The 26332-nt window shown below is 33.1% G+C and overlaps 2 protein-coding genes and 3 pseudogenes across 2 annotated transcripts; 2 read left to right on the top strand and 3 right to left on the bottom strand.

Moving 5' to 3' along the window:
* The first annotated feature begins 1213 nt into the window (after nt 1-1213).
* On the top strand, nt 1214-5233 carry LOC139883843 (abscisic acid 8'-hydroxylase 3-like; annotated as a pseudogene).
* Nucleotides 5234-6311: 1078 nt separating this feature from the next.
* Nucleotides 6312-7160, bottom strand: LOC139883842 (probable O-methyltransferase 3; annotated as a pseudogene).
* A 2132-nt stretch (nt 7161-9292) lies between these two features.
* Nucleotides 9293-12961, bottom strand: LOC139883847 (toMV susceptible protein tm-1(GCR26)-like). The gene is made up of 8 exons (XM_071867965.1): nt 12827-12961; nt 11704-12363; nt 11201-11407; nt 10905-11120; nt 10612-10831; nt 10128-10375; nt 9548-9980; nt 9293-9444 (listed from the first exon to the last, which is right to left on the bottom strand). The coding sequence occupies exons 1-8, from the start codon at nt 12959-12961 to the stop codon at nt 9293-9295; spliced, it is 2271 nt and encodes a 756-aa protein (XP_071724066.1).
* Nucleotides 12962-14567: 1606 nt separating this feature from the next.
* On the bottom strand, nt 14568-15792 carry LOC139883841 (heavy metal-associated isoprenylated plant protein 2-like). Its single transcript, XM_071867961.1, has 2 exons — nt 15708-15792; nt 14568-14890 (listed from the first exon to the last, which is right to left on the bottom strand). The coding sequence occupies exons 1-2, from the start codon at nt 15790-15792 to the stop codon at nt 14568-14570; spliced, it is 408 nt and encodes a 135-aa protein (XP_071724062.1).
* Nucleotides 15793-19051: 3259 nt separating this feature from the next.
* Nucleotides 19052-21925, top strand: LOC139883840 (S-adenosyl-L-methionine:benzoic acid/salicylic acid carboxyl methyltransferase 2-like; annotated as a pseudogene).
* The last annotated feature ends 4407 nt before the right edge of the window (nt 21926-26332 follow it).

Genomic DNA, 26332 nt, shown 5'->3' with positions numbered 1-26332 from the left:
TTAATAATTATTAATTTATCGATAAATTAATAATTTTTTAAATTAATAAAATTTTTTTATCATGATATTATTAATTTATAAAATTTTAACTGTATTTTGTATCAACAAATGTTCCGATATATATTATACGAAGTATATATAATCTCATCTAGGAAAAACATCTTTAAATATAATCATATTCAAAAGTGGTTTTCATTATTTTTTTTTTAAATGGGAAGCCTAAAATTGTCTGCCTTTAGATAGCATGTATGATACTAGATATATGTAATTGTCCGGTAATTTTGTTGATGTGAAAATTCAATATTCGACTTTGAAGATAAAATTGCTAATACGACAAGAAGATATGATGATTATTATCCGAATAATTAATTATGAGTGGGTTTCCTATTTCCAGCAAAAGGAATTTGTTTTCGTCCTTGTGCAGTGGTAGAGATTTCTCAACACTATTTGCCGACAACCCTTTTTGATGATTACTCAATTGACCGACCTCAAATTTGTTTTAACCCTTTCTTTTGGACATTGTTAATTTCTTGGATAAACTGTACATGTACTTCTGTCTCTAATCTTAGAAAATACTAATGTTTATAACCCGATCCGATAGTTGAATCGTGAACGGTATTACTCACAATATTCATAGTTTTTATATTTAAGCCTCGTGTTCGGAAGACAAAGTTTTCATTAGAATACTGTCAATAATTAACATAATTTGACTTTGTCATATGTAACTAATTGTACTTATTTTAGGTAAAGAATCGAATGTACGTAGTGTACACAACGAACTAATTATTTTATGTATGCCAAGTGATATGATTTATGTTTTTGCTTTGATTAATAAGACAAGATTATCAACTTTATGGTGGAATATGATCTTGGATGGTTGAGGAGTGCCAGCTCCCCGGCTTTGTCACATTCGCATATTGTAGTCTTTTGGATACGATAACTAGGCATGACTTGAAGTTAATTGTCGATTCACAATTAACCACGAATTCCACTGATTTTGTCTCTTGAGTGATTAATTATCGGAGAATGACTAGGTTAAACTTAATTAGCTAGGTTACACCAAATAATAATGTATATAGAACTATAGAAGGTACATTTTGTTCCCCATTCAGAGAATGGTTAATTTTTCTTCCGATTAATTCTTGATACAAACTACCGACCCTAAATCTGCTCCTCCAAAAATCGAATCCATGTTCCCATCTCAATAGAATAAATGCCTAATCAATTGGATCATATTCCGGTTGGTCAAAGAGATTAATTATCAATTACGCTACCACTATATACATTCCATTCTTAGATCACCACTAAATAATGCAAAGTCTACTAGTCTTTGGCATTTTCCTCCCCAAGAATTCTAGAACTTGGGTTTTCTTTTTTGTCGGGTAGAACTTATCTTTTTAGGGCTCTTATTTATGCTTTATCCAACTCCTTCATTTGCTATATATTTTACTAGCTCGTCGATTTTAAAAACCAATATTTTCATGAAATAATCGTGTAAAATATATATACACACACTTATACACCAATATTTTTTTATATACTTTTACATGAAGGCTGGATATATACTCAATATATCACATATCTATAATCAACTATAAAAAACCCACTTTTCAATTCAACTATCTCAACTTCTCAACATGTTTATGATCAACCTATCAAATCCAGAACCCATCTTCCATGTATACAACAATTATGATATCATCATTTTAGTATTCCTATCTTTAACAACATCATACTTGCTATCAAAATTCTTGAGAAGTGTCTCGAATGATCAGATTCCAGGTCGGTTAGGGTTTCCCTTCTTCGGGGAAACCTTTTCTTTTCTTTCCGCTGCCAATAGCTCGAAAGGGTGTTACGAGTTTGTGAGGATTCGCCGATCATGGTAATTAGTTCTTATAATTATTTATCTTGTTTTTCACTTTCATCAAAATTAAAGAGTTAATATATACTCCCTCCGTATCAAAATACATGATGTTTTAAATTTTTAGACTCATCTAAATGAATATGTATTTGGTCAATAAGTTTCACTAAATACATGTTTATTTGGATGAACTGAAAAATAAAACATCATGTATTTTGATATGAAAATAGTATATAGGAAGGATTGCCCTAGGATAGATTTCTCAAGTTTCAAGTATTTTCATTAATTACATAACACTTTGTTATTAGATTAATCAACAGAATCTACTACATACTACCTCTGTCTACAGATAAATTAACTTTCCAATAAAATTTAAAAAGAAAAATACCGTCTGTAGAATTTAGTATTTTAATTATCTAAAAAAGACCATTATTTCTAAGAATATGCATTTTCTAGCTAGCAGAAACTGAAAACTATAATTTCTTCTAGTCAAACGTTGTAGGATGTTTTTTTTTTTTTTTTTTTCACTTTCCTTAAGCTCACAATTTTTCCTAACAGGCACGGAAAATGGTTCAAGACAAGATTATTTGGCAAGATCCATGTATTTGTTCCAAATCCTGAGGCTGCTAAAGCTATATTCATGAACGATTTTATCAATTTCAACAAAGGGTATGTGAAATCGATGGCAGATGCAGTTGGGAAGAAGAGTCTGTTATGTGTACCACAAGAAAGTCATAGAAGGATGAAACATCTTCTCTCCGATCCTTTCTCGATAAACTCTCTATCGAAATTCGTCGTCAAATTCGACAAAATGGTATGTGAAAGGTTAAAGAAAATGGTTGGGAGAAATTTCACGGTTCTCGACCTTGTGTATGAAAGTGAGTACTCATTCATTTCTTTAATTTATATTTTAAGAAATTTGAGGAATCTTTCTTTAATTAAGTAAATAACTTGTTAATTATGTATGAAATATTAAAGCAGATGACATTTGATGCAATATGTGAGATGCTAATGAGTGTGACTGAGGACTCCATTCTAAGAGAGATGGATAAAGATTGCAATTATGTATCTGATGCTATGTTATCTTTTCCTCTCATGATTCCTGGTACTAGATACTACAATGGCATCAAGGTACATATATACATATTGTAATTAGTTAGTTTATCCTTTAACAAAAAAGAATGACATTTTCATTTAGTTTATTTAGACTAGTTAATCACATAGATTATCGATGGAGTTGACGTAATTATGAGTATTGCTTCCAAAAATTGATCATACTTTTTGACTAATTAAGTAGTCAAATAGACACTTATTTAATGCAAAAATGATATGTAGGATACCTCAGAAAATGCTTTTAAGTTTTTTCCATTATCGATCTATTTTGAACAGGCGCGTCGCAGGCTCATGGAGAGGTTTCAAGATATGATTAGTCGAAGAAGACGAAACCACATGACAATGGAACTATTATCTCAATCTGAGGATTTTCTGCAGTCAATTTTACAAAGTGAGAAGCTTGATGACTCAGAGATAATGGATAATTTTTTGACTCTCTTAATTGCTAGTCAGACCACCACGGCTGCCGCCATGATGTGGTGTATCAAGTTCTTGGGTGAAAATACAGAAGCTCTTGAGAGGCTCCGGGTAAATATACACCAGTATCATTCGTAAATATCTAATTATTCGATTTATGCATGCAATATGCTCGGATATACATATACATGATGTCTTATTGGGAGGGACAATATCAAATTCCCACATAAATAAGTCTCCAATGAAAACTCGTCGACATTGATGTGATCAACTATCGAAAATAAATTATGAATATTCTAACCTAATCAATACGCTTGGGCTTATATATGACCATGATAAATTATTCTATCAACCACAAAGCATAAGAGAATTGGATTCCTAGGAATTTCTCTAGTCAATTCATTATCTATTTGAAGCTAAAATTAAGAAAGAATAAGTTAACAAATTTAGGACATTATTTGGCGAATTATGCTCAGAATTAAATTGATTGTCGAAATTGTTCCAAAAATTTACAGGATGAACAAATTTCTATAGCCAAATCTAAACCAGTGGGAGCCTCAATTGTTCTTGAAGATATCAACAACATGCCCTATGGGTTAAAGGTTAGAATATTGTAAAATTAAATTCCTTTTTTGCTAAAATTAATATTATAGGTTTCTGATATGTGATTACATCTTATAATTGAAAACAAAATGTTGATGCCCAATTAAGATAATAATGATATGTTTAATTTCCAGGTTATCAAAGAAACACTTCGTATGTCGAACATCTTATTGTGGTTTCCTCGTGTGGCACAGACCGACTGTACAATTGAAGGCAAGTTTCATCCAATATAATTCGTAAATTACATTCATAAATAACTCGAATTATATTTAAATAAATCATGTTAATAAACTTTCCTAACTCAGGACATATATTCTACGAAATATATTTCCCCGATAAATAACGACTTCATTTTTTATTATTCAAAAAATTGCGTTCTTGGAGAATCGATCCCGTGACCTCCAAGGTAAGAGCTGATCTTGATAAATAATGACTTTTAAGAGTCAAAAGAACTATAATTAAGATGAGAGATATTTACATATAAGAACCAAAAAGATGTCTAATGCATCGGTATAAACACATACCATTCCCTTTTAGGAGAGGTCATGTGATTTATCCTATTAGATGATAATAGTTGGGAGGGAAATAAGCTCTCCAACGAATTTTTTTTTTTTGTTTGATGTTAACCAACGAAAAGTTGTAGGGATTAATTAAGTATCGAAAAAATATGTTATAATTGCAGGCTATGAAATAAAGAAGGGGTGGCACGTAAAATGTCGATGCAACTTGTATTCACTATGATCCAGCTTTGTACAAGGACCCTTTCCAATTCAACCCTTCAAGATTCGATGTAATAAACCCTGCCTTCTTAAATTTTCCGATATTTGTACGTAGTTTTGAATTTAATTGTCTATGTCTTTAAATAGATAACGCTTTAATATCTTGAATTTCCAGGAAACGCAAAAGCCTTACAGCTTCTTGCCATTCGGATCGGGTCCTAGGACATGCTTAGGAATGAACATGGCAAAAATGACCATGTTAGTTTTCATTCATCGCTTAACGACCAAATACAAGTGAGCTACATTAAATATATATATATATATATATATATATCTCCTGGTCTTTTTTTTTTTTTTTTTATTACATGTAATTTATAACCATATAGATTCTTTTTTCTCTTTGTGTAGGTGGAAAGTTGAGGATGAAAATCCTAACTTAGAAAAGAACTCTCATATTCCTAGACTCGAGAGTGGACTTCCTATCTCATTGAAGAGCATAAATGAGGATGACGAGATATAAATATTTGTTATATCTTAACAGTAAATTTTAATGTGAAGTGGTTCTGAGTTACTTTTACTTCGAATAAACATTATTCACTCCGTCCACCGATACATGCTTTTTAAATTATTGGCGAAAAAAAACAAGATGAAAAGGAAAATTAAACATATTTTTTGATCTAAAATTCTAAATTAGCCATGAAAGTCATTTATTTTAAGATAAAATAAAAAGTCTAAAAAAACATGCATTGTGAAGACGGAGGGAGTATTAATTAAGTTTTGTTTCCACACTATTACTCCGAATAAACATTCCTTAGACTTGTGTGGCAAGAATTCTGAATATTTTTGTTTCTTTGAAGGCTAAACTAAACCCCCTAATTGTTTCACCAAGCCAAGACTGTTATTAGTTATCCTTACTTCTAGGAAACTGCGAGTAGACAAGCGGCAACCCGAGGTACAACTCAGAGATAGGAAAGCTGTTTCGTACAAATCTACAACTCAGGACCAGAAAGCTCTTAATCAAACAAAGCTACAACTCGGGAATGGTAAGCTCTTAAATAAGGGAACAACTTGGGTTCAAAAAGCTTCTCAACAAGACTGCAACTCGGGATTGGGAAGCTTTTAATTAAACAAGGCTACAACTCGGGATTCGAAGCTGCTAAACAATACTACAACTCGAGATTAGAAAGCTGTCAATTAAACAATACTACAACTCGGATCGGAAAGATGCTAAACAATACAACTCGGGATAAGGAAGTATTTAATCAAACAAGGCTACAACATGGGGTCAGAAAGTTTCTAAATAAGACTACAACTCGAGAAAATTGTAAAGCTTTTAACTATACAAGGCTACAACTCGAGATTAGAGAGGTGTTAATTAAACAAGACTACAACTCGGGATTAGCAAGATGTTAACAAGAATACAACTCGGGAAAGGAAGTTTTTAATCAAACAAGGCTACAACTCGGGATCAAAAAGATTCTAAACAAGACTATGAACAAGCCTACGGCTTTTAATAGACTTTGCGCTAAAAGTTTCATCGGGTATTGGAAATAGTTTGCACTTACAAAGTCGACCACATAAATTTCATTAATAAAATTCTAACCTTTATCAAAATAAAATAAAATAACCGTTACCTTCAATAATACCACATTTGCACTAGGCATTTCATGGAACATATGTCTCCTTGGACATATTTCAAGTTATTGAAATCTTTCAAATCAACAAGGACATGAGGAAGATCAAGCACAATGCATTCTATGTCAGGAAATTCTTGAGCTATGACATTTGCCAAAGTTCCGGTGCCTCCTCTCCGACATCCACAAGTGACTTCAATCCCTGAAACACACTTCTACACTTCTTAATCACCATAGTCCCCACAAAATGACAATCACTAGCCATGGCATCATTAAACACTTTGTTAACCCTAGGCTCATCTCCAGCAAGGTCCCAGAAATTCTTTAAATGTGCCGTATAATACAGCATCGGATCATCATTTTGTAGCCAAGTGCTCATACTTTGCCATGGTGCCATCAAAATTGTGTCAAGTATCATGAGTGAAAATGGACTAACATTTAAAGGATTATTCTTGAGTAGAAGATACGAAGGGCTTGTGAGGACATAGCCGTTTTCTTGAGTACTATGATCGCCCATTAAATTGGGTACCTTTTGTCGAGTGAAGAAGCCGGAAACTAAATTATGCATTAGAAGATAAACGGAATCGGATTTTTTGGGATTGATTAATGGAAGTATGGAAAGTATATAGTTCGGAAAGTGTCATTGGCTGGCCATGTTTGTAGATGATATCTGGAATGCCTAGCTTAATGGCACATTAATTTGAGTGACATGGATGTTAATCATGTTATGAAGTTGAATGTATGTTTCCATATGTGAATATGACCTTCAAGTAGCTCATCATCACTCACTTGATAATTATAAGTTGAATTCATTTTGTAATAATCTTGAATATAATTAATGACCTCTATATATATTATACTACTTTGCTGGTGGATCAAATCTCGATATGTTTCCGATTTCTCACTTGAAATTTAGTTAGAAGAACAGAATCAGTATCCCTTTCAAGAATTTTTAAAATTAAACAAATCTTTATATTTTTAAAAAATTATTTACTTTGTAGTATTAAAATGGATCTTCAGATAAATATCATATTCTTTGTAGTATTATCACATCACATGAATTCAAAAAGGAAAAAAAAAAGTTTATTTAATTTATAATTTTGGCTGCTAATTGGTTTCCAGCAAACATTCAACTACAAGAGAACAAAATTAGACAATGAAGCATGAGCAAACAGGTAGGTTTCCATCACTATAAGATACACCCAGTATTGGGTACTGTAAGATCTTTAACTGAAGTTAATCCTTAATTAGCATCGAGTTTCTTTAGCAAACAGGTCACCAGAACCATCATCTCTACTTCAAGCGATCCCTTAATCGCTTCACATCCATTTTAATTCCGATAATCTCCATAGATGATAATCACTATTCCTTCCTTTGCTGATGTTGATTGTAATTGTGTCTTTACAACGACTAAGCTCTTGCAAGGCTCCGGATAACCTCTGTCTTCAAATAAATGTCATTTTAGTTTTTTTAGGTTTATTGAAAAATTGATGTATCTCGTCATTATTATGTCCGGATACATTAATTTTTCAATGAACTTAAAAAGCAAAAACGACAGCTATTTAAAGACAAATGTAGTATTATTCCTCGTAAATACGTAATTAATCGATTTATGTATTATGACCATGATTAATTATTCTATCATCCATAAAGCATAAGAATTGCATTCCTAGGAATTCTCTAGTCAATTCACATATTCGCAATTTTCAAAAAAATAAAATAAAAATCACATATTCCTAGACTTGAGAGTGGACTTTGAGGACCTTGAATGAGGATGACTAGATAAAAATATTTCTATTTCCTAACCGAAAAGTTTAACTTGGAATAAACATTCCTTAAGTTTGTTTTAGCTTGGTCTTAATTATTATATATGGTTTAGAATTATTTGTTTGAGTTACGTTTACTTCGAATATCCATTCCTTAACGATTTTGTGTGTGGCAAGAATTCTGAAGATTATTGTTTCTTTGCAGGCTAAACTAAAGTCTAAACCCTCTTGTGAATTTGTAAACTACTAAATCCCCCTAATTTCTTTTACCAACTTTTAAGATGATATCTACATAGTCATGCCAAGCCAAGACTGTGATCGGTTATCCTTACTTCTAGGAAACTGCAAGCAGGCAAGCCTAGCAACATTTCAGGATCCAAAACCTGATACAAACCTAAAGCTCAGGATCGGAAAGCTGTTAATTAAATAAGGCTACAACACGGGATCGGAAAGCTGGTCAACAAGCGTACAACTCGAATTTGGGTAGCTCTTAATTAAACAAGGATACAAGTCGTGATTGCAGAGGTCTTAAACAAGGGTACAACTCGGGATCAAGGAGCTGCTTAACAAGGTTACAAGACGGGATTGGAAAGCGCTTAGTTAAAACGAGGCTACAACTAGGGATAGGGAAACTGCTTAACAAGCCTACAAGTCGGGATTGGAAAGCTCTTAGTTAAAACAAGGCTATACAACTCGGGATAGGGAAAGTGCTTAACAAGCCTACAAGTCGGGATTGGGAAGCTATCAATTATGCAAGGCTAAAACTCGGATTAGAATTCTATTAATTAAACAAGGCTACAGCTCGGGATTAGGTTACTCTAAACAAGTCTACAACTCGGGATCTATAAGCTGTTAAACAAAACTACAACTCGGGATTAACAAGTTGTTGACTAGACAAGGTTACAACTCGGGAACATGTACTTTAGCGTCTTTTATTAGACTTGGGAGTGAAGTTTCTGCAAATATCTGAATTTTCGACATCCTTGCAACCAGAGTACAACAGATCATGTTAAACACCAACTTTATACAGCTGAGATAAATCCAAATCCAAAACACATCACAACCGACAAGACAATAACAAAATCACTTGTTACATACTCCTCAAACCTTTTGTTATTTTACGTATGCACAGGATGCTTTCCATTTCTTTGACAAACTTGCCTTCTAAGGAACGGAAGCTCATTTAATGGAAATCGATTTGTAGTGTTTCACTGTGCTAGTTATGGCTTCCTCCACAGGCAACCTCTCCATGCTCGATGCACCGTAGAATCCATGAACGCCATTCGTCCTCTTTAATATGAATTCTGCCTCTTTCGGACCAGAAATCGGACCTGCCATTACCAACATGTAATGATTTAATGCCTGATTCCAAAAGAAAGGGACTAATTTTGCATTTTTTTTCTAAGACATAGGGACTGAATATTGTATATATACCTCCATGGCACAGCACTATGATACTAGGATTGATTGAATGTGCAGCATCAGCAATGGCTTGTACACGAACTACACTTTCCAGAATCGTTAAGGATGTTTTTGCACCAATGGAGCCAGCAGTGGTTAGCCCCATATGAGCTACAATGACGTCGGCACCCGCTTTCGCCATTTCCGAAGCTTCTTCTTCGTTGAAGGAATATGGAGTTGTCAAGAGACCCATATTGTGTGCTTGTTCAATCATCTTCACTTCCAAACCATACCCCATTCCTGTCTCTTCCAGGTTTTGTCTGAAATTACCGTCGTAAAGCCCCACAGTCGGAAAATTCTGCACCCCATAGAATCCGATTGATTCTAACTGCCTTAGGAAGTAATCCATTCGACGAAAAGGATCAGTTCCACAAACTCCAGCAAGAACAGGTGCTTTCTTCACCACCTATTATATCAGATAGGAGCAATATCAGAAGTTTTAAAAATAAAAGGACGATTATCGAATATTTTCTAAAATACAGTGATGGTAACTAGAGATACAACATCCATTGTGGGAAGGAAAAGGTAATTAGAGAAACAACATTTTACTTACTGGTAAAACTTCATTAGCCATTTCAAGTACAACAGCATTTGCATCAGCGAAAGGTAATAAGCCAGCCAATGAGCCTCTTCCAGCCATACGAAAACGGCCTGAGTTGTATATTACAATGAGATCAATACCGCCCGCTTCCTCGAATTTCGCCGATATTCCCGTCCCGGCACCACCTCCTATGATCGGCAATCCTTTACTTATTTGACCCCTCAGCTGTTGCAAGACTGCCTGCGTTCTTTGCAAAGTTTCTGTCGTAAAAAGTGTCGGACGAAAATTAGTCCAGGCCAATTATGTAACAAAATGTTAGATAAATATTAGGTTCTTGCCAACATTGGCAATTAAAAATTTCTAGTTTCTATCACGACATTTATGTTTTTCTAAGATAATTAAGTGGATAATCCAAGATAAGGTCAAATTTCGTACTCTACAAAGCAAATGTAAGAATTCAAACAGATAGTTTCGAAATGAAAAGTCTGAAGACAACCTGGCTTAGCATTTGGGAAGTTACTGGGACTGTAAGATATGGCCGCTTTGCTTGATGGTTCTTTCACATGGGAAACAGGACCCTTTTGACTTTCTTGACTGGATTTGGCAACTTTAGATTGGCTTGAATCCACAGGATTCAGCTCACTAATCTCTAGAAATGAATCGACAAGTGCATTGGCGAACTTGATGTCATTGATATGACAAGGGTACACTTTCACCTATTACAAAAGAATTTTCAACTTAATAAATTCGTAGAAAATGATACGATGTAATTACATCCAATGAGATTACCTGATGATTTTCCTTTATATTAATAAGATTCTTGAGTTCATTAATAAGAGTAGCAGTAGCAATTGGATCGTAAAAAGGCTTCTCTGGGGCATCCAAAGCCGAAACACCCATTTCCGGAAGACAAACACGAAATTTCGATGATGATTTATTTAGTTTATTAGCAATAAAGTTGGCAAGTTTCTTATTTTCATCCACTGTTGTTCTCATAAGTGTGACCTGAAAATGACATAAATATTGTATTAGATATGAAAATGGCTTCACGGAAAAGGAACAATTTTTTAGACTATTTTAATTACCTGTTCATTATGTACATAAAGATTTCTCGACTGAAATTGAGAAGGAACAGTATCTTTGGCTCCAAAGTTCACCATATCCAAGGCTCCAACACTCAGCACAAAAGGGATGTTTTTCTCTATGACAGCATCAAAGCGAGATTCATCACACGCCATTACACCTCCTACAACATAATCTGCAACTTCCGTTGTAGTAATATCCAAAACCCCCTAAATTAAGCAAGATAAAGAACGGAAATCAAACAAAATATAGCGATAATGCCTCTTGAAACTAATGGAAATTCAAATCAGCATTGCCAATGTACTAAGATCCACATCTCCGACATACAGTGCACTGGAAAATGATTGACAAATAGATCCATAAGCTACATCAGCGACAGAATGCCACCAATTAGGTTTGAATATTAGCTCGAGGGAGAAACAAACCTGTGTCAAACAACTACAGGGACAAACGGACCTTAAATTTCTATATGGGGACTAATAAATTGATAAATGTATGGACAAACCTGAATAAATCCCTCTCTAACCAAAGACTCCATGGCCTTGCCTCCGACTCCCGTGGCATGGAAAACAAGGGCTTCATAGCCTTCCTTTTCAAGTCTTTCTTTGACAGCAGTTACACATGGAGTTGTGACTCCAAACATGGTTATACCAACGGTAATCTTCTTGGTAACTGCGTCCAGTAACCTCGAAAGGCTCGAAACCACCATACCCGAAAATGCAGCAGCAGCATTTGATAAAACAACTCTACTCACATTGTTAATTCCGCAAATATCAACTACGGAAGGAAACAATACCAAATCGGAAGTACCGACGTAAGGCTGTGTTTGGCCACTGGCAACTGTGGAAACAATAAGTTTAGGAGTTCCGAATTTCAGGGATTTAATAAGAGCCGTCGATATTAGAGATGTCCCTCCACTTCCTCCTAGCCCGATAGCGCCAGCAAGATGGAAACTGCCTCTGTCTTGCTGAGCTTCTTTTGCCAGAAAGTTTGTAAGTCCTTTGCTCATTAAAGTAAGGGCACGGCCTCTATCACTTGGAATATCTAATGAAGTTTTCTCATCACAGTAAGACAGAACTTCATTTCTGGATACAAAGACGAAATCTCCTTTAATAGGCTTTGACTCCTTATTTCCTGTGGAAACGTCAACCACCACAACTTGTACCTATAAATTTTCCAATAAAGAAGATGAGTAATTAAGAAATAAATGAAATTTATTTTTCTATATCACAGAACCCCATACCCCACAAAGCGGGCAGCCTTAGCGCACCGGGGTTTGCCCTTTATACACCCTCATTTTAAACAAGACTAGAAAAACACGTTACTTTTTAACAGAATTTGGTTTATAACATCACATTCACAGCACCTTACTTCAAAATAAGAAAAGTTTACATCTTGAAAGCCATAATCTCATCAAACCGTTAGAACTTTTGACAAAATCGACAATTCGCTACACTATAAATTGAACAACACACAGAACGATACGATTCATTTTCAACCCAAAAGCTAAAACCAACTTAAGCTAATCAATGCAGCCTAACAAACCCACTAAACCAAAGAGCTAAATTTGAAAGCTTTTTTAAGCTTATAAGGCGAGAAACCCGGATGATGAGAAATATAATATATACCTTAGAAGAGCCATTTTTGTTGTTGAAGGATTTGAGATTGAAGCTAACTGATTCAGCTAGGAACTGTATGTCGTCGAATTTAGTATCAGCTGTTCCAATACAGTAAACTCGTGGGATTTTGCTTTGATCCGCCATTTTTGTCTACTTTCTTACGCACAGTGTAGAAGATGAACCGACACCATTCATTTGTATTAATTGAATTTATAGATCGAGTCCAATGTCAGATTTCAGTGGAAGTTGGGGAGCTGCGGGGCCCATGTTATTGCCAACGCACCGCAAAATTTGGCGAGTCAACTCACTGAGTCGACACTTTTGAACATTCGGGTGAACTGGGTAAATGATCGGGTGGACAACCCGACCCGATTGACGAGCGGAATCGTCAAAGCGAGATCGATTGTCTACCCGATTTATTTATCGAGTTGATCCGAATGATATCGACTAGATATTATCTTATTCGATTTTGTTTTAGAATCGACAGTTCACGATTATATAATTTATGGGATAGTAAACTTTTTTAAAATAGACGATTTTAATTCAGTTCCGAATTACTTTCACATAAATTTTTTTAAGAAATAAAAATTAGAATGGAGCCATAAAAATTTCGATTTCGAAACTGCATTGACCGGTTCGATTCGATATTGATCCGGTTCCATTTTTGAATCCGACAGTGGCCATGTCTAAGTATCGACTAAGTGCCTGGTGAGTTGACTCACTCCACTCGCCAAGTCATCAACGGCACAATTTAGACTTCGCAGCTAACGGTTCAGTTGAAGTTGTTAACGGTTCTTACGTGGCATGACTACAATAATGAAATGTTACTATGTGGCGATCACAGTTTCATAAATTTTGCACTTTGGACCCTGTTTTAAAGAATATCAAGTTCTAACCCAAAACTTTAAAGAAGATAAACTGAAGTCCATTAATTAGGACAAGACTACTTCCAAAGGACTTTTTGCTAGTTTTAAGGGATTTTCTAATCTTTCATCATAAATTGACTTATTTATCCTTATAAGTTATAATGTAATTCTCTTATCTCCCATTAATTTTTTTATTATATTTTGTATAATTAGATTTTTTATTTTATTTTTATAGATTGAATATATTATTTTCTAAAAAAATTAATAAAATAAATCTTTTTCATAAAATTTAAAATTATCATATTACCGAAATATTAATTAATTCAACAAAGTATGAAAATAATTTAAAAATATGAATAAACGTGTCATAAAATGAGTCTGTTATGTTAGTATTTATTTTATTAAAACCTCAACTTTTATCAATCTTATATTAAAATGATTCTATGTTCATAAAATTATAAGTATTATTTAAAGGTGATATCGAATAGACAAACATTATTTTTTTAATTAATTATAACTTAATCTTCATATAGTAGTATTTTATTATGCTATTTTTTTTGAAAAATTGAGGGTGGAACGTATTCATAGGAAAAATATGTCAATAATAATTTAGCAAAGAATTAATTTGAAGGGTAATCATGTCAATCTCGTATAAAATCTCTTGGTATTAGCAAATATATCCTTGAAAATAGTCTCACCCCATTAATTAATTTGAAAGCGAAAAATATACATGTCATAGTTTAATTAGTGAACTGCACCAACAGCGTATATGCAACCGCATGTAAGATTTCGCCCAAAAAATGACAATTTCACCGTTTGAGATTTTCTGGGCCAAAGATATTACCCGGCCCGAATCTAAAACGGGCCACAATAAACTCGTTTAGTCACATAATTGTGCAGGCCGGGTCGGGTTCTTCATAGCGGATCATAGCCATATGTAGACAAATTGGGCAGCTATCGGGCATGTGATACTGGGCCTTATAAGGTTCAGGCGCCTTGTTCTCGGTAGCCTTTTTCTCGTCCGGCTTCTTTTTCTCTTCGGGCTTTTTTGGTGCTTCCGGTTTTGGGGGCGGGGGTGGGGGACCTATGCTCACTACGTCGAAGAATTTTCCTACTTTCTTCGTTCGTAGTATGATCTCGTATGGGTCTGCATCGCCTGTTATTGTTAGAGTTCCCTTAGTCGCGTCTATTTCGATTTTATCTACTCCTGTTAAGATAAAGAGATTTGAATATGAAGATTAATCACCCAAAAAAAAGAAAACAGCATCTGCCTAGCTACACTGTGATATATTACCTTTGTCTCAATATATATATATCACGTTTCTTATATAAGATGCATATAAACAGTGACAAGTATATGTTATCGGTCCGTCTTTAAAATTTAAACTTCAAAAATCCACATAAATAGAACATTATTTTGTCTTTATCGCTGCATTAAGACATTATTAGAACTCAAAGATCACACAACACACCTTACTACTCCCTCCGTATTTTATGCTTTTTAAATTTTTTTAGATACATTCAAGAAGAGATGTATATATTCATTAATATTGACTAAATTCATCTCCTTTTAAAATTTGAATTTATATAAAAAAATTTAAAAAAATATATTAACAGACGGAGAAAATATATATTATCGATTGTAAGAACAATGAATATAAGTGTTTGTTATAACAAAATCAAGTTTGGGGTTTAGAAATAGGAATCGTGTTTGATTACTTTGGTTGACCTATTTTCCGGGCTCAAAAGAGAATTCGTAGCCTATCCAGCTCTAAGAGAACCTGAAACCTGAACTGAATCCTAAATAAATCAGACATAAAGCTTCCACAACTAATTCTAAACACTTAGAAACTAACTGCACTCTAAAATTCGATATATTAAAATTAACAAGGGACTGTTGAACAAGATTTGATTAATCGAAGGACCATAACAACAAAGATCATAACAGAGTTTTTCTACAACGCATAAGAAAATCATTCTATATATATTCTAGGAAGATGCACGGAATAAATAGCTAGGGTTACCTTCAATGGTAGATACAGCTTTGAGGAGCTTATTCTTGCTGCTTTGGCTTGAAACATCAACCTTTAAAACTGTCTTGAGCACCATATGGAAATAAATAAATTAACTAAATGAAAACTAATAATTAAAGCTTCCTCATATACGATTAATAATAATCAGTAAGGTTTATGTAAAGAAACCGAGCCATCTGCTATATAATTATTATCGATTTCCGCAAGAGAAAATATTCTATGTAAGGTTGAGAGGGAAAATAATTTAGGGTTCTTGATTCATAGGTAGATTTTTTTTAGAACTCTTTGTGATCACTTGTGAAATTTAGTCTTAATAGATTTCATCGAAAAATATTAATATACTGTTTTCTTTTTGTTTCATCATTAGATTAATTATTGGAGCCTGCAAAGCCATATATTTTAATATTTGGCAATTCCTATAAGCTATTGACGTTGGCCTTTTCTGTTCGTTTTATAGCATTTAATCTGATTCTAAATTATATATATACTGTCTCTGTCTTTAAATATTATTTTATAGTTTTACGTATATTAATATTAATAATTATGATATATATAATTTTTATATTACAATATTATTTATATTTTAATTAATTTATTCAGTATGTGAATTTTTTTTCTCTTTTTATTTAATAAGATATACATTAAATAATTTATATTAAATTTTATTAGAAATCTAAAACGACTAATTTTTTAAAAATAATATTTTTTTTTTATATATATATTTATATAAATGTAGCCGTCTTATCATTGTTTGCTTCGTTGCATTCCATAGTTTGTGGAACGAATTTTTGGATCATGCATGCAAATTTTCCATACAAATTTTTGGTCCGCATGTACCATACATTCATTTTAGAAACATATTATTTGTTTTTCTAAGAATTTGAAGACATTTCATGACATGTGTGTGTGGTGTTGACCATGAATTTGTAAATGTTGAAAAAAAAAAAAAAAAGAAGGAACATGTTTAAAATGACAAAAAGAAAAAAAAATGACATGTTTGAAGTGATAAAAAAGAAATGTCAAACTAAATGACATGTTCAAAACGATAAAAGGAAATGAAAGGAAATTTCCCATTAAAATTCTTCTATTTGCATTAATATGAGCCTGGTAATATGAAGAGATCGAACCTCAGAAAAATATCGTAACGATTTCTTCATATATTTTCTTTATGCTTTAGATTTAATGAATGTACGTTGACCTTATAAGAGAGCTCATATATCGTCCGGTTGTACTAATACCTCTTTGATTGCAACTTTATATATATATATATATATATATCGTCCGGTTGTATTAATACCTCTTTGATTGCAACTTTTCTGATCATGTAAACAATATCTATGTTTATTTGTTTTTAGATTATGTTCCGTATTGTTCTAAATATTCTTAAAAAAAATATAATTTTTGTTATTTTTAATAAATTTTTTTTATAATATTTATAGTGAAACAGAGCTTACTCAAAATACCAAACGAATACATATTATATGAAAAATAAAATGATACTCTCATCAGTTAAAAATTGCCACGTAAAAAAGATAGAAAATCTATAAAATTTATAATTAAAAATTTGTTTGTTTGATTTTTACTTTCAACGCTCATACTTAAATTTTATGACACATAATTTTATAATTTTCTTCTAAATTAGGATTCATAATTTTTCTATAAAATATAATAATATATCTTTATATTTATGAATTTCGAAAATCGATGAATATAAATATATACAAACAAATACGGACTTGTATTAAACTTCTATTTATTCAAATCTTATTAGTGAGTATAGCAAAATGCTCACTAATTATCTTTGCACTCTATATGTGGTATCACGTCTATTTTTTTTCTTTAAAGATTGATATTTTTTTTTTCTTTTTGATTTTTTTCCCTCTTCTGATGATGAATATAGAACAAGAAGAACAACCAACAAGAAAAATATATAACTATCAAATAATCGTAGTTCGTAGATAAATGCTCTAAATAATTTGTTAGTAGAAAGCTATACAAACCCATATTGACGTGTATACAAATCCATTTAGACGTGATTTTTATCGAAAAAATCACTTGACGTATTCGAGAACATTTTTGTTTTGGCCACTAATTAATTAGGAGATGCGTATTGAGGTTTCCGCTCATGTGCATTACCTGAATATAATCCCTCCTAAAAAAACGAAACACAAAATATTTCTAATTTATCTATCCTGGTAAGAAATTAACGATCACTAGCGATTCTTTTTTGAGAAAACGTATATATTGTCCTTTTTACGTTTTTTCGTTAGTCTAACAAACTCTCACGTTTTTCGCTAGCGATAAAAATACCCTTTCGCCGTTAACTTCACCTACATGACATCTATGTGGTGTCAATTCATGTCTAGTCATCTAACGGACTCATATAATTGCGATACGTGTTAGTGACACGTCACATTTTTTTTGCTACGTCACAATTTTTTTATAAAGAATGGATTTTTGATGATGTATCATGACACGTGTCACAAATATATTGATCTGTTAGCTTATTAGATGCCACTAGGTGCCACATATACAAAGTTAACAATTGAGGGGTATTTTTTGTCGCTAGCAGAAAACGTAAAAATTTATTAAATTAAAAAAAAAAAATTGAAAAAATATTATAAATAAAAAATGAGGGACGAATATATATATTTTTTCATTCCATTTTAAGTTTTCACTACAAGAATACGAGCAATATGAGTTAAGCCCTAACTTATGCGACCTTTATATACACTTAATTATTGAAAATGACGAGGCAATTATTAAGGTTCCAATTGTATTTGTAAAAAGAAACCTTTGACTTCTCAAATATCATATACTCCTTTCTGTCTACTTCAGACAAGCGCATATGACGTAATAAATTTTTTTTATCCACTTTCAATATTGTTCTATTTAATTCGCATCACTAACATAAAGAAAATTTATAACCTAATAATTAATCTTGTAATTAATTACGACACATAAGTCATTGGTCAACTAATCATTGTTTTAATATTCACTACAGGGTTTTTTCTATTTCCTTCAATTATTTCTCTAAACCTAGTACTATAGTTTTCTTTCGCATTCATGTGAATAGAATATATGGTTCTGTTTGTTGGATTTTGATTTTGCTTGTGGGCATTAATTGGTGCTTTCAAATAAAAACAAGAGTACAGTAGTTGATATTGAGAATGAGTGGTATTGATTGGCTAGCCAAAATATGTGATATTTTCAAGCTGTAATTACGACCGGTCAGTTATGTATTGTATAAATAGAGGGATATTGTGTCTCACGATCAGTTCATACAACAAATTAAACACTAAACAATCGACAAACATTTTTAGCGATCGAGAAAAATGGATGTAGCTCGAGTTTTACACATGAATGGCTGAAAGGGAGACAATAGTTATACAAACAATTCCTTGATTCAGGTAAGTAGCTAGTCCATACATATATATATAAATATATATATATATACTCTCTCGTCTATTTTAATTGTCACGTTATAAACCAACCGAAATAGTGACTTAATGATTCGATACTTTCTCTTTCGAAAGATTGATGGTTCGACTAATAGGGAGCGAACATTAAGAATTTATGAATATATATTATATATAAAAAAATATTAAGAATATATAAAAAAATGTGTCATATAATAAAATTTATAAATATTAAGGAAATGATTGCTTGACTAAAAGAATAACTTATATCTCATTACTAATTACATGATTTACTATGCTACATAGTATCTTATGTTAATAGAGTAAATTAAACGAGAGGACATGGTCGGAAAAACTCGAGAAAATATGCATTATTTCATAGAACGATAATTTTAAAATGGATCAAATAAATTTTATTAATATGCGACACTTATTGTTAACCATATGGAGTATATATTTGTAGCTTGTTAACAACTGATTATTGAAGTTTCATTAAATATTTATTGACATTTTATTTTATTTTACCCTATATATCTAATTAATATTAATTGTTTCAACCTTGGATAGAAAAATGTAATAGTAATGACAAAGCCAATCATGGAGGAAGCCTTGACAAATCTCTACTCTAGCACTTCTCCTTCGAAATTGGCGATAGCAGATTTGGGTTGTTCTTCAGGACCTAACACATTCTTGGTGGCATCCGAGCTAATCGAAGTTGTAGACAGGATTTGTCGGAACCTAAAAAAGAAATCTCCAGAATATCAGGTTTTCCTGAATGATCTTCCAGGAAATGATTTTAATGCCATTTTCAGGGCCCTGCCAAATTTCTTAGAAACACTGAAAACCCGAATACAACCTGGAGCCGGAAAATGTTTTTTTACCGGAGTTCCTGGTTCATTCTACTCTAGGCTTTTTCCTACGGACAGCCTGAACTTTGTATATTCCTCTTATAGTCTTATGTGGCTGTCTCAGGTAATTCATCATATTCAAACTACTAATAACTACTCCCTAGATTTATCATTAAATATATTAACTTTTAAATAAGTAAAACGTTCAAAATGGAGGTAGCAGCATATTGACTATTATTATCAGCAAATTTTCCCAGAGAAAGTTAGTACTAATTCTTATTGGTAGAATTAAACTAGATTTCACATTTTTTTTTTCACAAATTAGGTTCCTGAAGGAGTGGAGAACAATAAAGGAAATATCTAAATGGCTTGTACAAGCCCACCAAATGTGCTTAAAGCTTATTATGAACAATTCCAGAGAGATTTCACGACATTCTTGGAGTGTCGGATGGAGGAATTAGTCGTTGGCGGCCGTATGGTTCTAACATTACTAGGAAAAAGGAGCTCAAACCCAGCTGACAAAGAGTGCTGCTATATATGGGAGCTTATGGCTTTGGCACTTAATGAGATGGTCGATGAGGTAATATTGATTATATGTATATGAGATCTCGTTCCAAAGAATCAAAACGGCATGTTATTAATGGAATTCCTTGTTGGCTCTCTGTAAAATATTCATTTGAACGAGGACTTCTAAATACATCATAATTTGTTCTTGAAATTACGGACTAATTGACGTTAACTGGATATGTCTTTCTTACACAATAATCACGTTCTTTCATATATGTACCAGTATTGAATAGTCAACGTCAGTCTGACCTAGCTAGACAGTTTGTAATTAACGGTTGAATGTGACTTTTATCCACCTCATGATTTGCATTTCTTCTTGCGTTGACAAAGATGTTGGGGCAAAAGATGTTACGCTGTTTAATTTGTATTGTTGGATATTTTGGTAATATATTGGAATAATTAAGAGATATCATTCAAATAGAGGGACACGTGTCTTTTCTACCAAAAGACATACCTTTTCAATTAAATTTCTTGAAATCTATAAATAGGGGATGAGTTTCAAGAATAATAAAACAACGTCTTCTTCTCCTTCTTGTCTTCTGATTATCAGAAACTCTCCATAAAACCATTTTGCTCACAAACGTTTACTGCATTAGTTTTCCTAAAGGGAGTTTCATCAATTTCCGTTTATTGCTGTCCTCATAAATACCGTTTTATCCTGGTGAGAAACTCGCAAAAACCCGGAACGGAAGTGGGGCGATTATTCTCTAAGGAAAGTCGACAATCACGACTCGGTATTAGTTTAAATTAAATCCTCCAATTAATATCTGTTTTGTAAAGATTCCGTTCACCAGAAAAGGCTCCAGCGATCATCCCACGAATTTTGTTCTAACATGTATACTATATTATTTTTTTCGTATATGAATATGAATAGTTGATACAAATATTTTTTTTGTTCATTGATTTTTTTTTTTATACAATATATATTAATTCATTGAAAATCGAATATACCTTAAATCAAAAAAATATTTATATATGTTAATTATTAATGGACGAAGAGAGTAATTGACTAGAGGCATCGTTATATGAGTACTTGGGACAAGTCAATTTAATTTGATGTTCACAGGGCATCATAGAGGAAGACAAACTAGATTCGTTCAACATCCCTCAATACACACCATCGCCTGATGAAGTTAGATTGGAAGTCACCAAAGAAGGATCCTTCAATATCGATCGCCTGGAAGTTTCAAAATTTAATTGGAATCCTTATAATACTGACAAATTAGGTTTAATTATATTAAACCCATCAGAGGTGCGTAAGCTGGGTGACGGATACGGCGTAGCTAAGTACATAAGAGCTGTGGCTGAGCCGTTGCTCGTTAGTCATTTCGGCGAACAAATCATCGACGAAGTGTTCATGAGTTTGTCAATGTGACGGTTTCCATGACTAAAAGGGGACAATATCATATATGATTAAGCTAGCTTAACTGTTAGCTATGTTTATTTATATATATATACCCTCCATTTCATATTAATCCTTTCATTAAAGGATTAATAATGAAAGAATTAATATGAAATGGAGGGAGTAATTCTTATCTATTTTTAAAATTAAAATGAGACGATTAATATGGGAATAATTCTTTAGTAATTACTTGTTTGGTTCTATTTTTATGTTGTCAAATAATATAGTGAAAAGTGTTAAAACATATAATTGTAATAAAATAATATAAAGACAACGTGCCTTATGATTGTGATAAAAGGCAATGTACCATCAAAATCGAGGGGGCTCTGAGTTACTTTTAAGTTTTACCTCGAATAAATAAACTTTCCTTAAGGTTTTCTTTTTTCTAATTATTATTTTTTAAGTCAACTTGTTCTTATTATTATGGTTTAGCATTATTTGCCCTGGGATAGTTTTACTTTCGAATACACATTAATCCTTAATTAACTATTTGTGCGGCGAGAATTCTGAAGGTTTTTTTTTCTTTGAAGGCTAAACTACGAGTCATTTTTCGGTAAAAATTTCTTAACATTGTTGGATAAATCGAAATCTTCTCGAGTGATGAAGAGATAGATTTCGGCAAGAACTGATCGAAAACAGCCACAATAACAGCAATCAAACATAAAAAATGCAGAAAAATAAAAAACCATAACACTGATACACTAAACAGAAAATATGATTATATTCCCATATCGATTTGATTCTAACTTAATCTAAAGGCTAAGCATAGGTATCTAATGTGTTTGAAACTTAAAAACTAATTTTCGTGATCGGATTTTTAGGGTTCTCTAAACCAATGCAACCAAGCTTTTAAATTGAGAAAAAGATGACAATGGCGATTTTAAAATTTACTTCATAGCATCATTTTTTTGGCTGAAACGATTACAATAAACCTGTATATAGGCAATCCAAAGTTTAATCTAGCTGACATGATAATTAAAATGCAATTACAAGCTCGATTTTAAGGAAAATCAGAAACTAGAATCAGTAAAATGAAAACTGGAAATGGTTTACTTTTTGCACGCTCTCTTCTTCTCTTGATTTCAGCTTGTATTTTCCCCTTAGAGTAATCCACAACGCGTTTTCGAGTAGGTAACACCGTAAAACTGTCAAAAAATTGCAATCTAAACTTCGTCTTCTTCAACTCGACAAAGACACCGTATTTGTTGACTTTTTGCTTGATTTCCATTTCGAGCTTGATCAAGATTGCTGCAGCATCTAAACTCCTCGACATACTACAGTCCTCCATTTTGTATTTCTTCAACATATCTGCAGCATATTTTCTCTGGTGAATAAAAATTCCAGCTTCTCCTTGCTCAATCTCCAGTCCAAGGAAGTATTTCATCTCCCCAGGTCTATCATTTGAAACTCAACTTTCATCATTCTTTTGAATCCTTCCACTACTTCTGTATTAGTTCCAATGATCAACAAGTCATCCACATAGAGTGATAAAATAATCTTTGCTCCTCTTTGATTCCTGATATAAAGTGTTGGCTCACTTTCACTCTTAAAAAAGCCATTTTGCTGGAGATATGAGTTAATTCTGAAGAGCCAAGCCTTGGAAGCTTGTTTTAGCCCATACACAGCTTTCACAAGTTTGTACATCTTCTTTTCTTCACCAGGAATAATGAATCCTTCAGGTTGCTGGACATAGGCATCTTCCTCCAAGTATCCATTCAAGAATGCATACTTGACATCATCTGATGGATCTTCCAGCCATTATTTGCAGTCAATGCCAACAACATCCTCACTGTATCAAGCCTAGCTACTGGTGCAAATGTCCTCTCATAATCAATACCATACTCTACTTGTATCCTCTCACCAATAGTCTTGCTTTGTGTATGTTAACAGTTTCATCTGCATTCAGTTTAACTCTAAATATCTATTTACTGTCAATTACCTTCACATCTTTTGGCTTGTCTATCAAGATCAAGGTTTCATTGTCTGTGATTGCTTGTCATTCTTCTTTCATTGCCTGAATCTACTCTGGTGACTTCTCAGCTTGTTTGTAGATTCTAGACTCCATGCTGGCTGTCATAACTTCTTCTACACTTCTTAAAAACTCCATCAAGTCTGGTGTTGGTGCTGGTTGAGCTCTATCATAGACTGACTGCAATCTTTTCATAGCTTTAGGTGGCATACCTTCTGGAACTAATTCATTTGCATCTTCATTCTCCATTTCTATTTCAGAATTAGCTCCAGAGTCTGTGGAATCTCCTTCAACGTCAATTTCTTGTTTCTCTTCATGAGTTCAATGGCTTCAATGATGGCATTTGATCATTATTGTCTCCTCCTGAGACTGGAATGGCATTATTTGAGTTACCTGCATCAAAATAAACAAACTCATTAAGAGAAATTGGTGATCCCTCATCATCTGATGAGTTATCACTCAAAATCTTAGAAATAAATGGTTGTATAGGTATCTCACTTAATATTTTTCCTTATTCTCTCACAATAGGTTCCTCCCATTTCCACTCACTTAACTCATCAAATCTAATACTTGTGGATATGATCATTTTCTACATAATAGGATCAAATATTTTGTAGCCTTTGAATTCTCCTGAGTTATAACCCATCATTACCCCTTTGATAGCCTTTTCTAACATCTTCTTCCTTTTTTGTTCTGGAATGTGGGCATATGCAATGCAACCAACACTCTCAGATGATGGACAATTGACTTATAACCAAAAAAAGCTTCAAATTATGTTTTGTCCTTGAGAGCCTTGATCTGCAACCTATTTTGGACATAGACAGCTGCATAACAAGCTTCAATCTAGAATTTTCTTGGAACTTTCATGGCAAACATCATTGATTTGGCCATTTCAACAATAGTTTTGTTTCTTCTTTCTGAAACGCTATTCCGTTCTAGACAGTATGGAACTGTCATTTGCTGAAAAATGCCTTCTCTTTCACAGTATTCCCTCATCTCCTTTGAAATGTACTCACCACCTCTGTCACTTCTCAAACATCTAATCCTGTAGTCTGCCTTAGACTCAGCTTGAATTCTCTACTTCTTAAAAAGTCCAAATACTTGATCTTTTGTCTTCATGAAGTATATCTAGAAATATCTTGTGAAATCATCAATGAATTCCACATAGTACCTGTTTCCAGCAATTGAAGGAACTTCAATAGGTCCACAGACATCTGTGTGAATAACCTGTAACTTTTCTGTTGTTCTCCAGTCGCTTGAAGGAAACCTTGATCTGTGGCTCTTCCCTTTTTCACATGGCTAACACACATACTTCATTCTAGCACACAACTTTGGGATTCCCTTCACCACTTCTTTCTTCTGCATTGTCATCATTCTGTCTAAACTTGCATGTCCCAGCCTTTTGTGCCATAACTGAGTTGTTTCAGCTATTGTTCTAGCATAGAAAGTTCCTTCAATATCCTCCATCCTCAATTTAAATATTCTATTCATTTGTAGAATCTTATGAACTATTGAATACCAGACACTCCACCATCCTCAAAATATACAACATACTTCTTCTCTAAGAGTTGTTCTATGCTAATCAAATTATGATCTAACTCAGGAATGAAATAGACATTTCTAACATAGATTTTACAGACTTAGTTTCTAATTCTACTACTCCCTTTCCTTCAATAGACACAGACTTTTCATTTCCAAACTTAACTATAACATCTATTTTTCCACTAGATTTCTCAATAAAGACATCAGCATTCTTAGTCATATGATTAGAACAGCTACTATCAATTATTCACACATTGTCTTTCTCCTTATTTCTAGCTACAAAACATACCTCAACAACAAATCACTCTCTTCAACTCCTCTTGCATTCATAAAACTCTATCCAGTTTGTGAACTACTAGCTTCCTGAATTTTTTGGACTTATGGCATTTGAAGTGTTGGACTGTGTTAATACAGAACTTGATGCAGCTTCAGGATTGATTTGATTTTGCTGATGATAGGCAATATGTGGCATTTGAGGAATAGCCTATTGCAGGTTGTGCAACAAGATAGGCCATATGATTAATTGGTGCTTGCCAATGTGTTGCTTATGGAATTACAGGTCCAAAAGCATAATTTGTCTGATATTGATGATGAGCTGCAGATTGACCCTGTGATGATCCCAGTGGGAGTGAAATTGGCATTCTGAGTTGGATGCTGATAATTATTGTTGTTTAGCCTCAGCAGTGGATGTACAGGAGGGTTTCTTCCATAGCTTATGCTTATTGGATTCTATTATTCATCATCACACCACTTGCTTATAGCACATTATGTCCACGTGATCTTTCTTTCCATAGTAATTGTAGATAGCATTTTCATGTCAGAAACAATCAGCTTCAGGATGATTGTTCATTTTACAGTACTTGCACTCA

The sequence above is a fragment of the Rutidosis leptorrhynchoides genome, unplaced genomic scaffold (genome assembly GCF_046630445.1).
Source record: "Rutidosis leptorrhynchoides isolate AG116_Rl617_1_P2 unplaced genomic scaffold, CSIRO_AGI_Rlap_v1 contig46, whole genome shotgun sequence".
In the NCBI taxonomy this organism is placed as follows: domain Eukaryota; kingdom Viridiplantae; phylum Streptophyta; class Magnoliopsida; order Asterales; family Asteraceae; genus Rutidosis; species Rutidosis leptorrhynchoides.
This window is presented reverse-complemented; position numbering and strand designations above follow the sequence as displayed.